The sequence below is a fragment of the Schistocerca piceifrons genome, chromosome 2 (genome assembly GCF_021461385.2).
Source record: "Schistocerca piceifrons isolate TAMUIC-IGC-003096 chromosome 2, iqSchPice1.1, whole genome shotgun sequence".
Classification (NCBI taxonomy): Eukaryota; Metazoa; Arthropoda; class Insecta; order Orthoptera; family Acrididae; genus Schistocerca; species Schistocerca piceifrons.
The window spans coordinates 979,514,358-979,530,273 of NC_060139.1; the positions used below are offsets into that span (position 1 = coordinate 979,514,358).

At 42.4% G+C, this 15,916-nt stretch overlaps 1 protein-coding gene across 1 annotated transcript in view; it reads right to left on the reverse strand.

Moving 5' to 3' along the window:
- Positions 1 to 15,916, reverse strand: part of LOC124776039 (alpha-1D adrenergic receptor-like) — a 629,857-nt gene that overhangs the window by 9,294 nt on the left and 604,647 nt on the right. The window contains exon 5 of the mRNA XM_047250879.1: positions 1,385 to 1,554. Coding sequence (XP_047106835.1) covers positions 1,385 to 1,554 — 170 coding nt within the window. The remainder of the gene's footprint in view (positions 1 to 1,384; positions 1,555 to 15,916) is intronic.

Consider the following 15,916-nt stretch of genomic DNA (forward strand, 5'->3'; position numbering starts at 1 on the left):
ATAACTAACGATGGGATACAAAATCCAACTGAGGAGAAAGGGAATTACTGGCACAACTCCACTGAAAGATAGGATTGACAGATAGGACATGTTTCGCCACTTTTATGCCATCTTTAGTGCTTACTTTTATTCTGGTCTGTAAAACGAATTATGATTTAGAAATAAATAGTAGAACAGAAAATAGGCCTAAAAATGTTTTTTCTGTTATGACTTATTTCTTTGTTTTATTGAATGTCATGTATTGTACAACCTTCACAACGTTATTAAATAGCAAGCCGTTTTGCAAGTACACGGCACGATCATAAACGTTGTATTTTGTAACGTTCTAAAGTTTATTGGACTCCCTTCCCACATTCTGTGTCATCCCGCGTCATTGGTTGGTGATTAGGAGCAGCTGGACTAAGCAAATGCAGTCCCAAGTGCAGGCTGCTATTAACACAAAAGTACTAACACTGCCTTTGAATTTTTGCCATGATCTGTAAGTATGGACGGCTGATGAATGGCTTCACATTGTGTTCCGCGATGGTTTGCGTTTCTGCACTAGCCCGTAAAACCATAATGGGTTCGAATGCAGGCAACCAGGCGTTAGGTCCTGTTCATCCAATATGTTGGTGAGACAAAGCGGTGTTACCGCTGGCATCATGGTGTGGCAAGACATTGGATTGACCTCTGGTCATAATGGTAATGATTCAGGGAGGTTTGACGGCTCTGCTTTACATCACAAACGTAATGTGCTCCTCTTATGGAACAGTATTGTGGGGCCATTTTTAACAGGATAATGTTCCTCCACATATGGCACATGTCTCTATGATCTGCATGTGCTATGTTGAGGTTCTCCCACGACCAACTAGATCCCTAGATCCTCGATAGAATATGCGTTTGACCAGTTCAGATGTCAAGTATGCCCAGTGCCAATATCTAGGATATCAAGGACAGCTGTGCAAGAGTTGTGCACCAGTTTCCCTTAGGACGGATACAAGTTTTTTCGATCTCATTCCCTATCGAACCGGTGCATGCATCCAAGCCAGAACGGGTGAATACCATACTGATAATTGGGTCCATACTGCCAAGTTCTGTGTAAATTTAAATCAATTTTTTAATCACCAAAATAACATTACACACTTCATCAACCCATGAAGTTTCATTTAGTTTCATCATCCCCTTCTGGGTGCTTCACTTTTTTTAGGACAGTGTAGAATAAATCACGCTTTGAAGCAAAAATCTGCGAATATTTCTTCATTATGTGTAGCTGCATTAACATTAATGAGGGTGGTGCGAACTGACAGCTATTTCATTATCAGTTTTGGGTGATGCATGGTACTGCTCAAGTAGGTAAGTACGTGACTAGTGTAGGAAGCAGCAGCCGGCTGGTGGAGTCTCTTACCGGCAGCATGGTGATGGCCTCTCCATTTGGGCGGCGTGGGCAGACCTGCTCCTTGGACGACTCTGCGGTGATGGGTTCCGGCAGGTAGCAAGTCGGCAGCTGCTCCAGGGACTGCTCTGAGGAAGTGGACAGGCAACGCAGCAGCCGCCAGGGGTCCCGGGACCGCTTTCCTGCACACAACAGCCACACCACACTCACTCACCAGCTCTCTGCAGTATACCGCCATACGGCGAGCTGAGCAGACCCACTGGCAGCCGTAACAGAGCAGCAGTTGTTCAAAAATTGTTCAAATGGCTCTGAGTACTATGGGACCTAACTTCTAAGGTCATCAGTCCCCTATAACGTAGAACTACTTAAACCTAACTAACCTAAGGACATCACACACATCCATGCCCGAGGCAGGATTCGAACCTGCGACCGTAGCGGTCGCGAGTTTCCAGACTGTAGCGCCTAGAACCGCTCGGCTACCCCAGCCGGCAGCAGCAGTTGTCCAGTACAAAGTAGTTTAGTTTAGTTTCTGCTTTTTTTTTCTTTTTCTTTCCCACGTGCTTCTCCAAGGAAGTTGACCATACCTGTATATTTTACTGTATAGAAAATAACTGTAAGTTTTTGTTTTTGCGTAAATATTAGTGCATATCCTTTTGCAAAGTGGCTTCCTAGTGTAATTTTCCCGCCCGCAGACCGCCATGTCACGCAAGTTTAAATATCGTACTGGTACACAGCATACAGTTTAGATCAGTGCATATATAGATTTACAGAAGGCTTTCGACACCGTTCCTCACAAGTGTCTTCTAACCAAACTGCGTGCCTACGCAGTAGTTGTGCGACTGTGCGACTGGATTCGTGATTTCTTGTCAGAAAGGTCACAGTTCGTAGTAATAGACGAAATCTCATCGAGTAAAACAGAAGTAACATCTGGCGTTCCCGAGGGATGTGTTATAGGCCCTCTATTCTTCCTGATCTATAGTAAGGACGTAGGATACAATCTGAGTAGCCGTCTTACATTGTTTACAGACAATGGTGTCGTTAACCGTCTTGCAAAATGATTTAGATAAGATATCTGTATGGTGCGAAAAGTGGCAATTGATCCTGAATAAAGAAAAGTGTGAAGTTTTTCACATGAGTACTAAAAGAAATCAACTAAATTTCGATTACGCGATAAATTCAGCTAAATACTTAGGGATTACAATTACAAATAACATAAATCAGAACGATCACATAGATAATATTGTGGTTAGAGCAAACCAAAGACTGCCATTCATTGGCAGAACACTTAGAAGGTGCAACAGGTCTACTAAAGAGACTGCTTACACCACGCTTGTCCGCCCTATTTTGGAGTATTTCTGTACGGTGTGGGATCCGAATCGGGTAGGACTGGCGGATGACATCGAGAAAGTACAAAGAAGGGCAGTTTGTTTTGTATTATCGCGAAATAGGGGAGATAGTGTCACAGACATGATACACGAATTGGAGTCGCAATCATTAAAACAAAGGCGTTTTTCGTTGCGACGGGATCTTCTCATGAAATTTCAATCTTCAGTTTTCTCCTCCGATTGCGAAAACATTCTGTTGGCACTCACCTACATAGGGAGAAATGATCATCACGATAAAATAAGAGACATCAGTGCTCGCACAGATAAATTTAAGTGCTCGTTTTTCCCGCTCGCTGTTCGAGAGTGGATCGGTAGAGAGACTTCTTGAAGGTGGTTCATTGAATCATCTGCCAGGCACTTTATTCTGAATAGCAGAGTAATCTCGTAGATTTTGATGGAGATGTAGATGTCTAGCCATCTTCAGGTAAGTGTCCGCCAATGGAGACTGCTAGTTTATGGTGTCGGCTTTATAGCAAAAAATGGCGCAGAAACGTATCCGCATTAGCGGCCGGCACAGGAGCGTCCTCTATCGGAAACCACGGTCTCTGCCAATACCGATCCATCTGTGGCGCGAAAGTACACGTGTGAAGGTGAAACTACATGTCAGCCACCGGTCGGAATGCGTGCTCGCGTCGCTAACCACAAACGTCAGACGTCGCCAGACATTCATTAAGAATAAAATGCTTTGTCTCGGAAGACATTAAAGACATCAATGGGTTCCAAGACTTGTCCATTTAAAGTCGCCATCATGATTTATAAGATCTTGCGCTAGACGTATTTCCACAGGTTTTTTAATTAGTGAATCCCAAAAGGATCTCGCCAGGGGCAAGATTTTTGTGGCAGAATAATCCATAGAGTGTGCTGTGGCAATACAATGCTCAGTTACGACCCACTTACTGTGGTCTATGCACCTTTCGTGTACTGTGCATGTCGTCTGAGCTACGTAAGCTTTGCCACAATGGCAAGAAATTTTGTAAATACCGGCCTTCCGCAGAGTCAGATCGTTCTTTACCGAACCGAGAAGGGCTCTAGTATTCGCCGGTGGGCGGAATATTACGTTAACTTGATGTTTTTTGATTCTGGCTACTTTAGACGAAAGCTTTCCGGCGTATGATAGGAAAGCCCTGGACTTGAACAGCTCATTATATTCTTGATGTTGTGGATGGTCACGTGTCTACTCCTTAGCCCTGTAGTAATGTGATGTGGAGAGTAACCATTACCTTTGAGCACCGACTGTAGATGTTTTTGCTTCTTTGTAAGGTTATCTCAAGCAGAAACAATGCACCAACGTTGATATCAGAGGGCAGATAGGACTGCCCATGGCAACACCGTCAGTCTGCTCAAAATATTCGTTGTTAAATACAAATTAGGTTGAGAAAAGCACATGATGGAAAAGTGCTATTGCATCGGCCGTTAACTTATTGCTGGGGAGTGAGAAACTTTGATGCTGAACGAACTCCACCAGCTGACGTTACAAGAGTGGCGTTGTGCATCACCGAGTGATTTACTATTGAAATTTCGAGACAGCACTTTTGAGGATGATTCGGACAGCATACTGCTTTCCCCCAAGTACATCTTTCGTATTGGCCACGAGGAGAAAATTCAAGAGATTAGTCAATACAGAGACTTATCGACAATCACGCACTATTCGCGAGTGGAACATGGCTGGAGGGGCTCAGAGAGTGGTACCGAAAGTGCCCTCCACCACACACCATTAAATGGCTTGCGGAGTATGATGTAGATGTAGATGTAGATGGTGAGGTTTGAGTGTGACTCAGACCCAGCAAGCCATGAAAACAAGTTGTCAACAAGGCACTGTACAAACTGTTGGTCTGTATGGACGTGGAGTGGACTGATCATTGTCTGGAAATGGCTATGTTCGGATACTTGGAGACTATTTAAATGTAATTAATTGACTTGATGTTACCAAACAACGACGGGATTTTTATGGATGGTAATGTGCCATGTCTCTGGGCCACAACTGTTCGCAAATGGTTTGAAGAAAAATCTGGACAATTAGAGCGAATTTGTACACAGTCATCGTTGACACCTCCTAGAAGAGCGCTAAGACAGTGCCATGGAAACCGGACATACATCCCGAAGTAGCATATTACTTACAAAATCTAAAACTCCTCTGTTGAGCATACATATCACTGTAGTATTTGTATGTAGGCTCTTTTAACTCTAAGGGTACATCTACATCTACATCTGCGTGATTACTCAGCTATTCACAATAAAGTGCCTGGCAGAGGGTTCAATGAACCACCTTCAAGCTGTCTCTCTACCGTTCCACTCTCGAACGGCGAGCGGGAAAAACGAGCACTTAAATTTTTCTGTGCGAGCCGTAATTTCTCTTATTTTATCGTGATGATCATGTCTCCCCATGTAGGTTGGTTCCAACAGAAAGTTTTCGCAAACGGAGGAGAAAACTGGTGATTAAAGTTTCATGAGAAGATCACGTCGCAGCGAAAAAGCCTATGTTTTAATGATTACCACTCCAATTCACGTATCATGTCTGTGGCACTATCTCCCGTATTTCGCGATAGTACAAAACGAGCCACCCATCTTTGAACTTTTTCGAAGTCATCCGTCAGTCCCACCTCATGCGGATGTCACACCGCACAGAAATATTTAGCCGAGCGGTCTAGGCGCTGCAGTCATGGACTGTGCGACTGGTCCCGGCGGAGGTTCGAGTCCTCCCTCGGGCATGGGTGTGTGTGTTTGTCCTTAGGATAGTTTAGGTTCAGTAGTGTGTAAACTTAGGGACTGATGACCTTAGCAGTTAAGTGCCATAAGATTTAACACACATTTGAACATTTGAACAGAAATACTCCAGAAAATAGGACGAACAAGCGTGGTGTAAGCAGTGTCTTTAGTAGACCTGTTGCACCTTCTAAGTCTTCTGCCAATGAATCGCAGTCTTTGGTTTGGCTCTGAGCACTATGGGACTCAACTGCCGAGGTCATTAGTCCCCTAGAACTTAGAACTAGTTAAACCTAACTAACCTAAGGACATCACACACATCCATGCCAGAGGCAGGATTCGAACCTGCGACCGTAGCGGTCTCGCGGTTCCAGACTGCAGCGCCAGAACCGCGCGGCCACTTCGGCCGACTAGTCTTTGGTTTGTTCTACCCTCAACATTATCTATGTAATCTTTCCAATTTAGATTATTTGTAATTGTAATCTCTAAGTAAGAGTACGTCTACATTAAACGACAGGAAGGCTAATGTACATTATGAAAATTGTATAAGTTGTGGTGTCACCGCCAGACACCACACTTGCTAGGTGGTAGTTTAAATCGGCCGCGGTCCATGTAGTACATGTCGGACCCGCGTGTCGCCACTGTGATCGCAGACCTAGCGCCACCACCAAGGCAGGTCTCGTGATACGAGAGTGGACTCGACCCCAGTTGTACGAGAACCAAGCTACCGCCCAGTTGTACGCGAACCTAGCTATCGCCCAGTTGTACGAAGCCTTTCTCTCTCATTAGCCGAGAGACAGAATAGCCATCAGCAAAGTTAATGGCTACGAACTAGCACGGAGCCATTTGTATCAGTGCCTATAGCTTACGAGTAATCAAGAGAGATGTATTCCAAGGAATTATTAAAAGTTAAGTAAAAAGCATCTACATACTTTTCTTCTTATTCATTCATAAGTTTTTATGTTCCAGACTTCACGCCCGTATGCTTATTGCCGAGCGTGCACTATCGGCTACAGCTTTAGTTTAGCATTCCTTTTCAGCAATCCACATCACGGTGTCGGTCCAGCTACCGACACTACATAAGTAACACGTACTGTTACCATTCTTAACATCTCTAAGGTGAATCGCACCAAAGCGCTTCTCCTGTATAGAGTTTCCCTGAAAACTGACGTAGCTGGCGGGTAATGACGGTCACAGGACGTATTTTCTCTCTCTCGTCAGAGCTGGAACATTCCAGTGGAAACGTTTGTCATGAGAGTACGTATTAGAGTACGTCTGATATTAACAGTGGTTAAATGATATATATTTTATTACATTAGCCTCGCTTTCATTTAATGTAGACGTAATATTACAGTGAAATAAACCAAAGTACAAATATGACTATGAAATGTACGCATGTCAGAGGATATTTAGAATGTGACGTGTGCTATGTACGGCATGATATTATTGCCATTCTATGAATAATAAAATTTTAATTCCTTGCAACACTGTTTGAATTATTCAGCACAGGTCTCCACGTTGTGTTCCTTAAATATGAGTCAAACCAGTGGTTTGGAAAGCTATTAATTTCATAAAACGTATGTTTTTCTAAGAGTACGTGAACCATGTTGCGGTTTAGATAGTTGTCAATGTAGATAACGTCATCTAAAGTGAACCGAACGACTTCTAGTCCGAGCTGTGGAATATCATTTTAAAGTTTGGTGACAGACATTTCATCTGCGTGGCCTCTACACTTCGGATGTTTACGTACAATGGTATCAACGTAGTTCCAAAAGCCTAACAAAAACAGATTGCTGCAATGTGTATAACTCACGATTGTAGCTAGCAAAGGAAGAGCTGACTGGGACATCGCGCAAAGGAAATAAAATTGTACTTCCATTTGCATTCAGTTACTACGCACAATGCTGCTTTTGAACAACAAACTCCAGATTACCAAACGAGTAGGATATGATGCCCTGATAATACAGTTGCGTGTTCCATTATTTCTGTCAGTTATTTGAGGGGGAGCAAACAAATGCTTGGAAACAATAATAACATTTTAGGGAACAAATCAGAGATCTGTGTACCCATTTTCCAAGTTTCACGGAACGTAGATTGGTAATAACTTTGGAATATGAAAGAGGAAATGTCGTTACACCGAAATATTTGGAAATAGTTGCCAGAAAAAATGCACTTGAAGCTGATTGGCCTGTTCGAATTGCCCACTATAATAACAAGCCCCTCGGCAATATGTACATATCACACACAACAATATCTCCGGCAAAAAAAAAAAAAAAAAAAAAAAAAAAAAAAAAAAAACGGCAACGGAACTCAGTAATAAACGATATCGTGAGAACACCATCCACTATAAGACACTGAGCCGGCTGTGTGACCGAGCGGTTCTAGGCGCTTCAGTCCGGAACGGCGTTGCTGCTACTGTCGCAGGTTCGAATCCTGCCTCGAGCATGGATGTGTGTGATGTCCTTAGGTTAGTTACTTTTAAGTAGTTCTAAGTCTAGTGGACTGATGATCTCAGATGTTAAGTCCCATAGTCCTTAGGGCCATTTTTTTACAAGACACTGAGTAGATAGGTCATTACTTCAGAATCAGTTAGCGGAGCTGAGATACACCTTACTTATGTACTAGTTCTAGCAGAATATTAGGCACTGAACGAAAGGAAATGAGTGATAGACAGTGCATATGGGAGAGCACCGAGAAAGCTTAAATTATACATGAATCAAAAAACGACGAAGCACCTGAGTTACAGCGTAATACTGGCGGTCACCAACAGTCTCTGAGAACCGATCTTTTTTATTAAGAAATAAGTTATTTTTAACCGACAGTTTGACATTTATGACCAGAAACCGGACCTTTAAGCTTTATAAATCACGCAAAACGGCATTTTCGATAGCTATAATAATTATTAAAAGGCAATCCAGTAAAACATTAGATTTCTTATTTATTACTACCTGTTTATTACTTACTATTTTTACTGTTATTACCATTATTAATATTATTTATTACTTAATATGTTTTACTACTTATTTACTGCATCACACTACTCAGACATTCACATAATCAGCGTATTAAAGTTAACATCGCGTTGTATCATACTTTTAAAGGAACTTAAACGTTTAAAGCATAATGGTAACTGTACTTCCCAGAAAAATGAAAAGACTTCTTCAAAGTGTGCGATTACAGTGCCAGCCGGCCAGGGTGGCCGAGCGGTTCTAGGCGCTACAGTCTGTAACTGCGCGACCACTACGGTCGCAAGTTCGAATCCTGCCTCGGGCATGGATGTGTGCGATGTCCTTAGGTTAGTTAGGTTTAAGTAGTTCTAAGTTCTAGGGGACTGATGACATCAGAAGTTAAGTCCCATAGTGCTCAGAGCCATTTGAACCATTACAGAGCCTTATCGGTTTATTAGTTACACATGACAACCACGTGCTATTTTTTACATTTTTACATTTTTTACATTTACATTTTTTACATTTTTTCTTACAGTTATGTTAAATCTCCAGTCAGATAATACGTTTCTCATGTGATAAAATTCTCTCCATGTCAACAGAAGTAAATGAAGCACATGTAAAACACTTAACTGTTTTAAGGTTCATTCCTCTACTGTAATTGAACTATCACGTTGTAGAAGTTTGAATGTTTCTAAGTTTGGCAGAATCAGGGTTTTTCGAAAACACCATTTTACACTTTCCCCTCTCTAATGGATTCCATTTGCCCGTCACTCCCTCTACTCTTTGCAGTGCATCATCCACAATTTTCACTTAATTCGTCAAAAGTAGCCCTGTTTTTTTGAAGCTGGTAGGTCACTTGTGGCAGGAAATCGAACTGTATCACAATGAAAGTTAAGTCAATTCTTGCTTTCGAAGATTTTTCTGCTGTAGTTGAAGGTGCTTCATCATATAGAGCGATGTCCACATTAGTAATACTCGGGATATTTCAAACGTAGTAAATTGTAGCTGAAATCCGCGTCTACCATCTCGTTATGATTGGTTGATGGGGCAGAGTTCTGTCTAGTGCAATGGCTTTAAATATCTGAATCACTGACAGGGCTTCCACAACGATCTACTTAATAATGGATCTACTTAATAATGGAAATCAATTTTTCGGTATCCGGAATAAGCTTCGTGCCTCTTCTGACACCCTGTGAAAGACGCGGACTACGCAGGTCAAGTGACACATGCTTAGAAATGCCACTTTTAACGTTGTCCTAGCCTTTCCCATATACGGTGGAGTGTCTTTAACCGGAAGTAATACACACTGTAGTATTTGATTTCTTCCGATCTTGGTAACTGTAATTAATTGGTAAATAACTACTACACAGATAAATTTAACTTTTTCCCGACACCTTTTTTTAAGCAAGAATGTTTTTATTGATTCATTTTCTGAAGGATCTAACGGTCAAACAACGATTTTGGCAACAAAACGACACGTGGGCTCAGTTGAATTGTCGTTTTAAATCCAGATTTTTAATTACGTTCTTCATCTTTCATGAATTTCATTGAAGAAGCACCAGAACATTGTAGAAAGGGAATATGTTTCCGTATCAATGGGACAGTAGGGCAGAGAGTGAGCTATTACGAACATCTCAGTGGTAGGATTGTTGTAAGTATACATGCCGACGTGGCAAGCAGAAGATGAACAGATGGAGAAATTATATAAGGATTTGGAAAGGGTAATTCAGCATATAAAGGGAGATTGGAACGCGGTTATAGGGAAAGGAACAGAAGGAAGTGCCACACAAGAACATGTGCTTGAAGGTAGGAATGAAAGAGGAGAAGGCTAACTGAGTTCTACAATACATTTCAACTAGGAATAGCTAATTGTTCAAGAATCACAATAGGAGGAGGTATACTAGGTAAAGACCCAGACAAACAGGAAGATTCCAGATGTATTACATCACGGCCAGACAGATATTCCGAAATCGTATGTCGGGTAGTAAGGCGTCCTCAGGTGCAGGTATAAACCCTGATTAAGAGGAAACTAAGAAAATAGTCCGGAAGAATCTATGTGAAAAGAAATGAGACGGTGAAGTACTGAGGAATGATATGACGGGGTTGATGTTCGCTAAGTATGTGGATATTGCGATAGGGGATACCGGAGTAGGCAGTTCAGTTGAAGGGGAGTGGACGTCTCGAAAAAGGGCAATCACAGATCGAGAGGGAACATAGGTGCCATAGATACAAGGAAGGAAATTTTGAAGATATCTCGGGTAAAAGGAGAAAGCCTTCAATTGATCAATGAAAGAACAAAGTACAAAAATGTTCACGGATGGCAGGAATACAGCAATGTGAATTCATTGTTGTTGTTTTGTTGTGATCTTCAGTCCTGAGACTGGTTTCATGCAGCTCTCCATGCTACTCTATCCCGTGTACGCTTCTTCATCTCCCAGTGCCTACTGCAACCTACATCCTTCTGAATCTGCTTAGTGTATTCATCTCTTGGCCTCCCTATACGATTTTTACCCTCCACGTTTCCCTCCAACTCGAAATTGGTGATCCCTTGATGACTCAGAACATGTCCTACCAACGGATCCCTTCTTCTAGTCAAGTTGTGCCACAAACTCCTCTTCTCCCCAATTCTATTCAATACATCCTCATTAGTTATGTGTTCTACCCATCTAATCTTCAGCATTCTTCTGTAGCACTACATTTACCGAGCGAGGTGGCGCAGTGGTTAGCACACTGGACTCGCATTCGGGAGGACGACGGTTCAATCCCGTCTCCGGCCATCCTGATTTAGGTTTTCCGTGATTTCCCTAAATCGTTTCAGGCAAATGCCGGGATGGTTCCTTTGAAAGGGCACGGCCGATTTCCTTCCCAATCCTTCCCTAACCCGAGCTTGCGCTCCGTCTCTAATGACCTCGTTGTCGACGGGACGTTAAACACTAACCACCACCACCAGCACTACATTTAGAAAGCTTCTATTCTCCTCTTGTCCAAACTATTTATCGTCCATGTTTCACTTCAACGCATGGATACACTCCATACAAATACTTTCAGAAACGACTTCCTGACACTTAAATCTACACTCGATGTTAACAAATTTCTCTTGTTCAGAAACCCTTTCCTTGCCATTGCCAGTCTACTTTTTATATCCTCTCTACTTAGACCATCATCAGTTATTTTGCTCCCCAAATAGCAAAAGTCCTTTACTACTTTAAGTGTCTCATTTCCTAATCTAATTCCCTCAGCATCACCCGAATTAATTCGACTACATTCCATTATTCTTGTTTTGCTTTTGTTGATGATCATCTTATATCCACCTTTCAAGACACTGTCCATTCCGTTCAACTGCTCTTCCAAGTCCTTTGCTGTATCTGACAGAATTACAATGTCATCGGCGCACTTCACAGTTTTTTCTTCTCCGTGGATTTTACTACCTACTCCGAATTTTTCTTTTGTTTCCTTTACTGCTTGCTCAATTTCAGATTGAATAACATCGGGGATAAGCTACAACCCTGTCCCACTCCCTTCCCAACCACTGCTTCCCTTTCATGTCCTTCGACTCTTATAACTGCCATCTGGTTTCCGTGCAAATTGTAAACAGCCAATCGCTCCCTATATTTTCGAATTCTGAAGGTAGCAGGGATAAAATACAGGGAGGGAAAGGCCATTACCCCCGCCAGCTTCAGAATTTGAAAGAGAGTATTCCAGTCAACATTGTCAAAAGCTTTCTGTAAGTCTACAAATGCTAGAAACGTAGGTCTGCCTTTCCTTAATCTATCTTCTAAGATAAATCGCGTTGCAACATTTCAAAACTGATCTTCCCCGAGGTCGGCTTCTACCAGTTTTTACATTCGTCTGTAAATAATTTGCGTTAGTATTTTGCACCCTTGACTTATCAAACTAATAGTTTGGTAGTTTTCACATCTGTCAGCACCAGCTTTCTTTGGGACTGGAATTTCGCCTGTCTCATACATCTTGCTCACCAGATGGTAGAGTTTTGTCAGGAATGGCTCTCCCAAGGCTGTCAGTAGTTCTAATGGAATGTTGTCTACTCTCGGGGCCTTGTTTCGACTTAGGTCTTTCAGTGCCAGGAATCAAATAAATAGTGAGTACAGAGCAGCCAAGGTGAAATGGCTGCAGGGAATATGCGGAGAAATGTATTAAGAAATGATTGTAGGCAGGAATTACCCAGCACATAGAAAATCCAAAACAAAAGAAAGTGTGGCAACATTGTAGGTGCAATGTGACTTCCACTGTTAAAAGAGGAGGAGAGGCCAGATGGGTGAAACGAGTACACTCACGGCCCATTGAAGGAGAGGACTGGTCTGTGACATGATAGAAAAAATAAATTGGTGTCAATATGGAAGATATAGTGGATCCAGTATAGGACTGATTATTTAAAAGAGCTCTGGAAGACTTGAGATCAAATAAGGCAGATCAGTTGATAACGTTTCATGGAAATTTCTTAAATCAGTGGGGGAAGTGGCAGTCTATACCATCAGGTTTGCAGAAGAGCATTATCCACACAATTTCAAAGACAGCAATGGAAGGTCAGTTTGATAACTATCGAACAATCAGCTTAACAGCTCGTGCATGCAAGCTGCTGAGAATGATAATTTTCAGAACAATGGAAAGGAAAACTGGGAATCTGTTAGATGACGATCAGATTGGCTTTAGGAATCGTTTCGCTCGGTAATGCAAACAAGACCGGTCAAGCCACTTTCATAGGAGCTGTCGACCTAGAAAAACAGGACAAATGAAGCCACTCTCATAGGTTTTGTCGGCATAGAAAAAGTATTAGATAATCTAAAACGGTGCAAGATGTTCGAAACGCTCAGAAAAATAGAAGTAAACAAGGGGGAAATACGGGAAATACACAATAAATACACGAACAAGAAGAGAATAGTAATATTGGAAAACCAAGAACGAAGTGCTCGAATTAAACAGCATGTAAGAAACGGATGCAGTCTTTTGCCCCTATTGAACATCCAAAGGGAAATGACAGAATTAAAGGAAAAGTTCAGAGCGAAAGGCTGTCAGTGATACGATTCGCTGATGGCGTTGATACGCTTAGTGAAAGCTCTGTTCAGTGGAATGCTCTAATGATTGCAGAACTCGTATTGAGAGTAAACTGTAAAATGACAAAAATAATGAGAAGCAGCAGAAATGAGAATAGCGAGAAGTTTAATACCAAAACTGGTGTAAACTAATATGGCTATAATAGTAGATAAGTTTAAGAAAATATTTCTAACACATGACGGACGAAGCAAGGACAACATAACAATTAGAGCAGCGCAAGTAATGAGGGCACTCCTGGCCAAGAGAAGTCTACTGGTATCAAATATAGGCCTTAAACTCAGAATGAGGTTTCTGAGAATGAACGTTTGGAACAGCACATTGCGTAGTAATAAATCACGAATAGTGGGGAAACCAGAAGAGATGAGAATCGAAGCGTTTGAGATGTGGTGTTGCAGAAGAATGTTGAAAATTGAGTGGACTGATAAGATAAAGAATGAGGAGGTTCTCCGTAGTATCGGCGAAGAAAGGATCAGATGGAAAAGGTTGACGAGAAGAAGGGGCCAAGATGACAGGGTATGTGTTAAGGCAGCAGGAGAAGACACAGATCGGAAAACCGCGAACAAATATTTGATGACGCAGCGTCCGAGTGCTACTTTTGAGATGAAGAGGTCGTGCACAGGTCACATCAAAGCTGTCATAAGACTGGAAAAAAGACATAGAAAGGGAGAGGGGAGAGGGGAGAGAGAGAGAGAGAGAGAGAGAGAGAGAGAGAGAGAGAACAAGATCAAGAGAGGCACCTCTAACTTACCACTTGAGAATGGAAATAGGGCCTAAGACACGTTCATAATATTTGTCAATCTTGGGAAAGCTTATGACAGTGTTAAATGGTGCACATTATTCAGAATCCTCGGAAAAACAGATGAGAGTCGTAGGGAGATATGGGTATTATGAGATGCTTACAAATTAGTCATGCTGAAATAAATTGTAATTGTGTAAAGGACAAATAATTAACAGCAACGATATTGCAGTTCCGTTGTTATACTGATGACGATGCATTATGGTGGCCACAGCCGTTACTAAACACATCAGACGGATTTGCAATTGCGAATAATTACTTCGATCAGGTGTAGAATGGAATGACGACAGTGAAACTTTGTGCCGGACGGGGACTCGTATCCGGAGTTCTTGTTCATCGCGAGCGGTGGCCTCACCATTTTTTATCATACTAATTTATTTATTTTTATTTTTATATTTGTCGAGGTCACATAGGACGCCCTCCAGGCCAAAAATAATGGTGTGTAATTACCATCAACAACAAAATAAAAAGGGAATTATAGAATTTAATGAAAACGCCCTCCTGGCAGAACAGACAAAATGGCATCCGCGTCCCGCCTGCTTGTGGAAAGACGCACAAAGAATCCCAGGGCAGTCAAGCATGTTCCAGGCACGTCTTCACGAAGAATATTGCATTTGCCGGTACATTGGATGTAGTTCTGGTATTACACAATCTCACTGAAATCAACTTGTCATACCTGGGAAGCCCCAGCTGCAGGGGGGATCGAAGAAGGCACTACCCAAAAAGTTGGCATAGTACTGACGGTATCGCGGATGGTGCACGAGGAAAGTAAATCGATCTTGCAGAAACATCCAAAAATCAAGAACACTCATATTACCTTCATGGAACAAATAAGAGATCGAGAGGGCTTTTATCCAGATCACAGCATTGGTCTTCGTACATGGGAAATATGTCTCACCTGGGAACAGAAGTGGTTTCAGTGTAATGGCATGGGGAACCCTACGTAGAATAAAGGGAAGCATCTTCTCAATCAGCTGCCACACCTCTGCAGACGATCCACACATCAATCGATGTTTATCCGTATCAAGCGAGTGACAATGAGGACACAGGAACGAATCTGTCATTTTTATGGCATATAGACGAAGTTGTGTCATGTATTTTCCATTAACGACCAGATACCAGGTCGCACGAGCGCTCGTGTCGAGGACATGGTGCACAGAACGCCAAACCAGGGGCCATGCGATCGTAGGATATCAGCTTTCCACAACATTCCAAGTATGATTTCTCGTCATTAGGCGGTAAACATCACGTGCCGTAGGGTTCCTGGTACTTGGGAAGTCGTCATGGACATAACTGTATTCGATGAAAAAGGTCCTGACTAGTGGGAGCGAGGAAGAAATATGGGCTTCTGCAACAGGTCCACTGGAGATGGAGGGGCCAGTTCGTCAATCAGGCTTCCTGATAATCCGGCTCGGCGGCGGGTCCACGATTCAACCATCGTACTTACATAAAGGGCAGCTGCCCTCGCTTGGACGTTGACAATGCCGAGGCCGCCATCTGGAGGAGGAAGTGTCAGCGTGTCGTAGCGGACTTTGAACATAAGACCCGCGCTTACAAGTCTGTACGTCATTGCCTTTGGCATCAGTAAAATCCGTGCTAAATAGGGTAGTCGCGAGACTAGATGAGTGTTAACAAAATC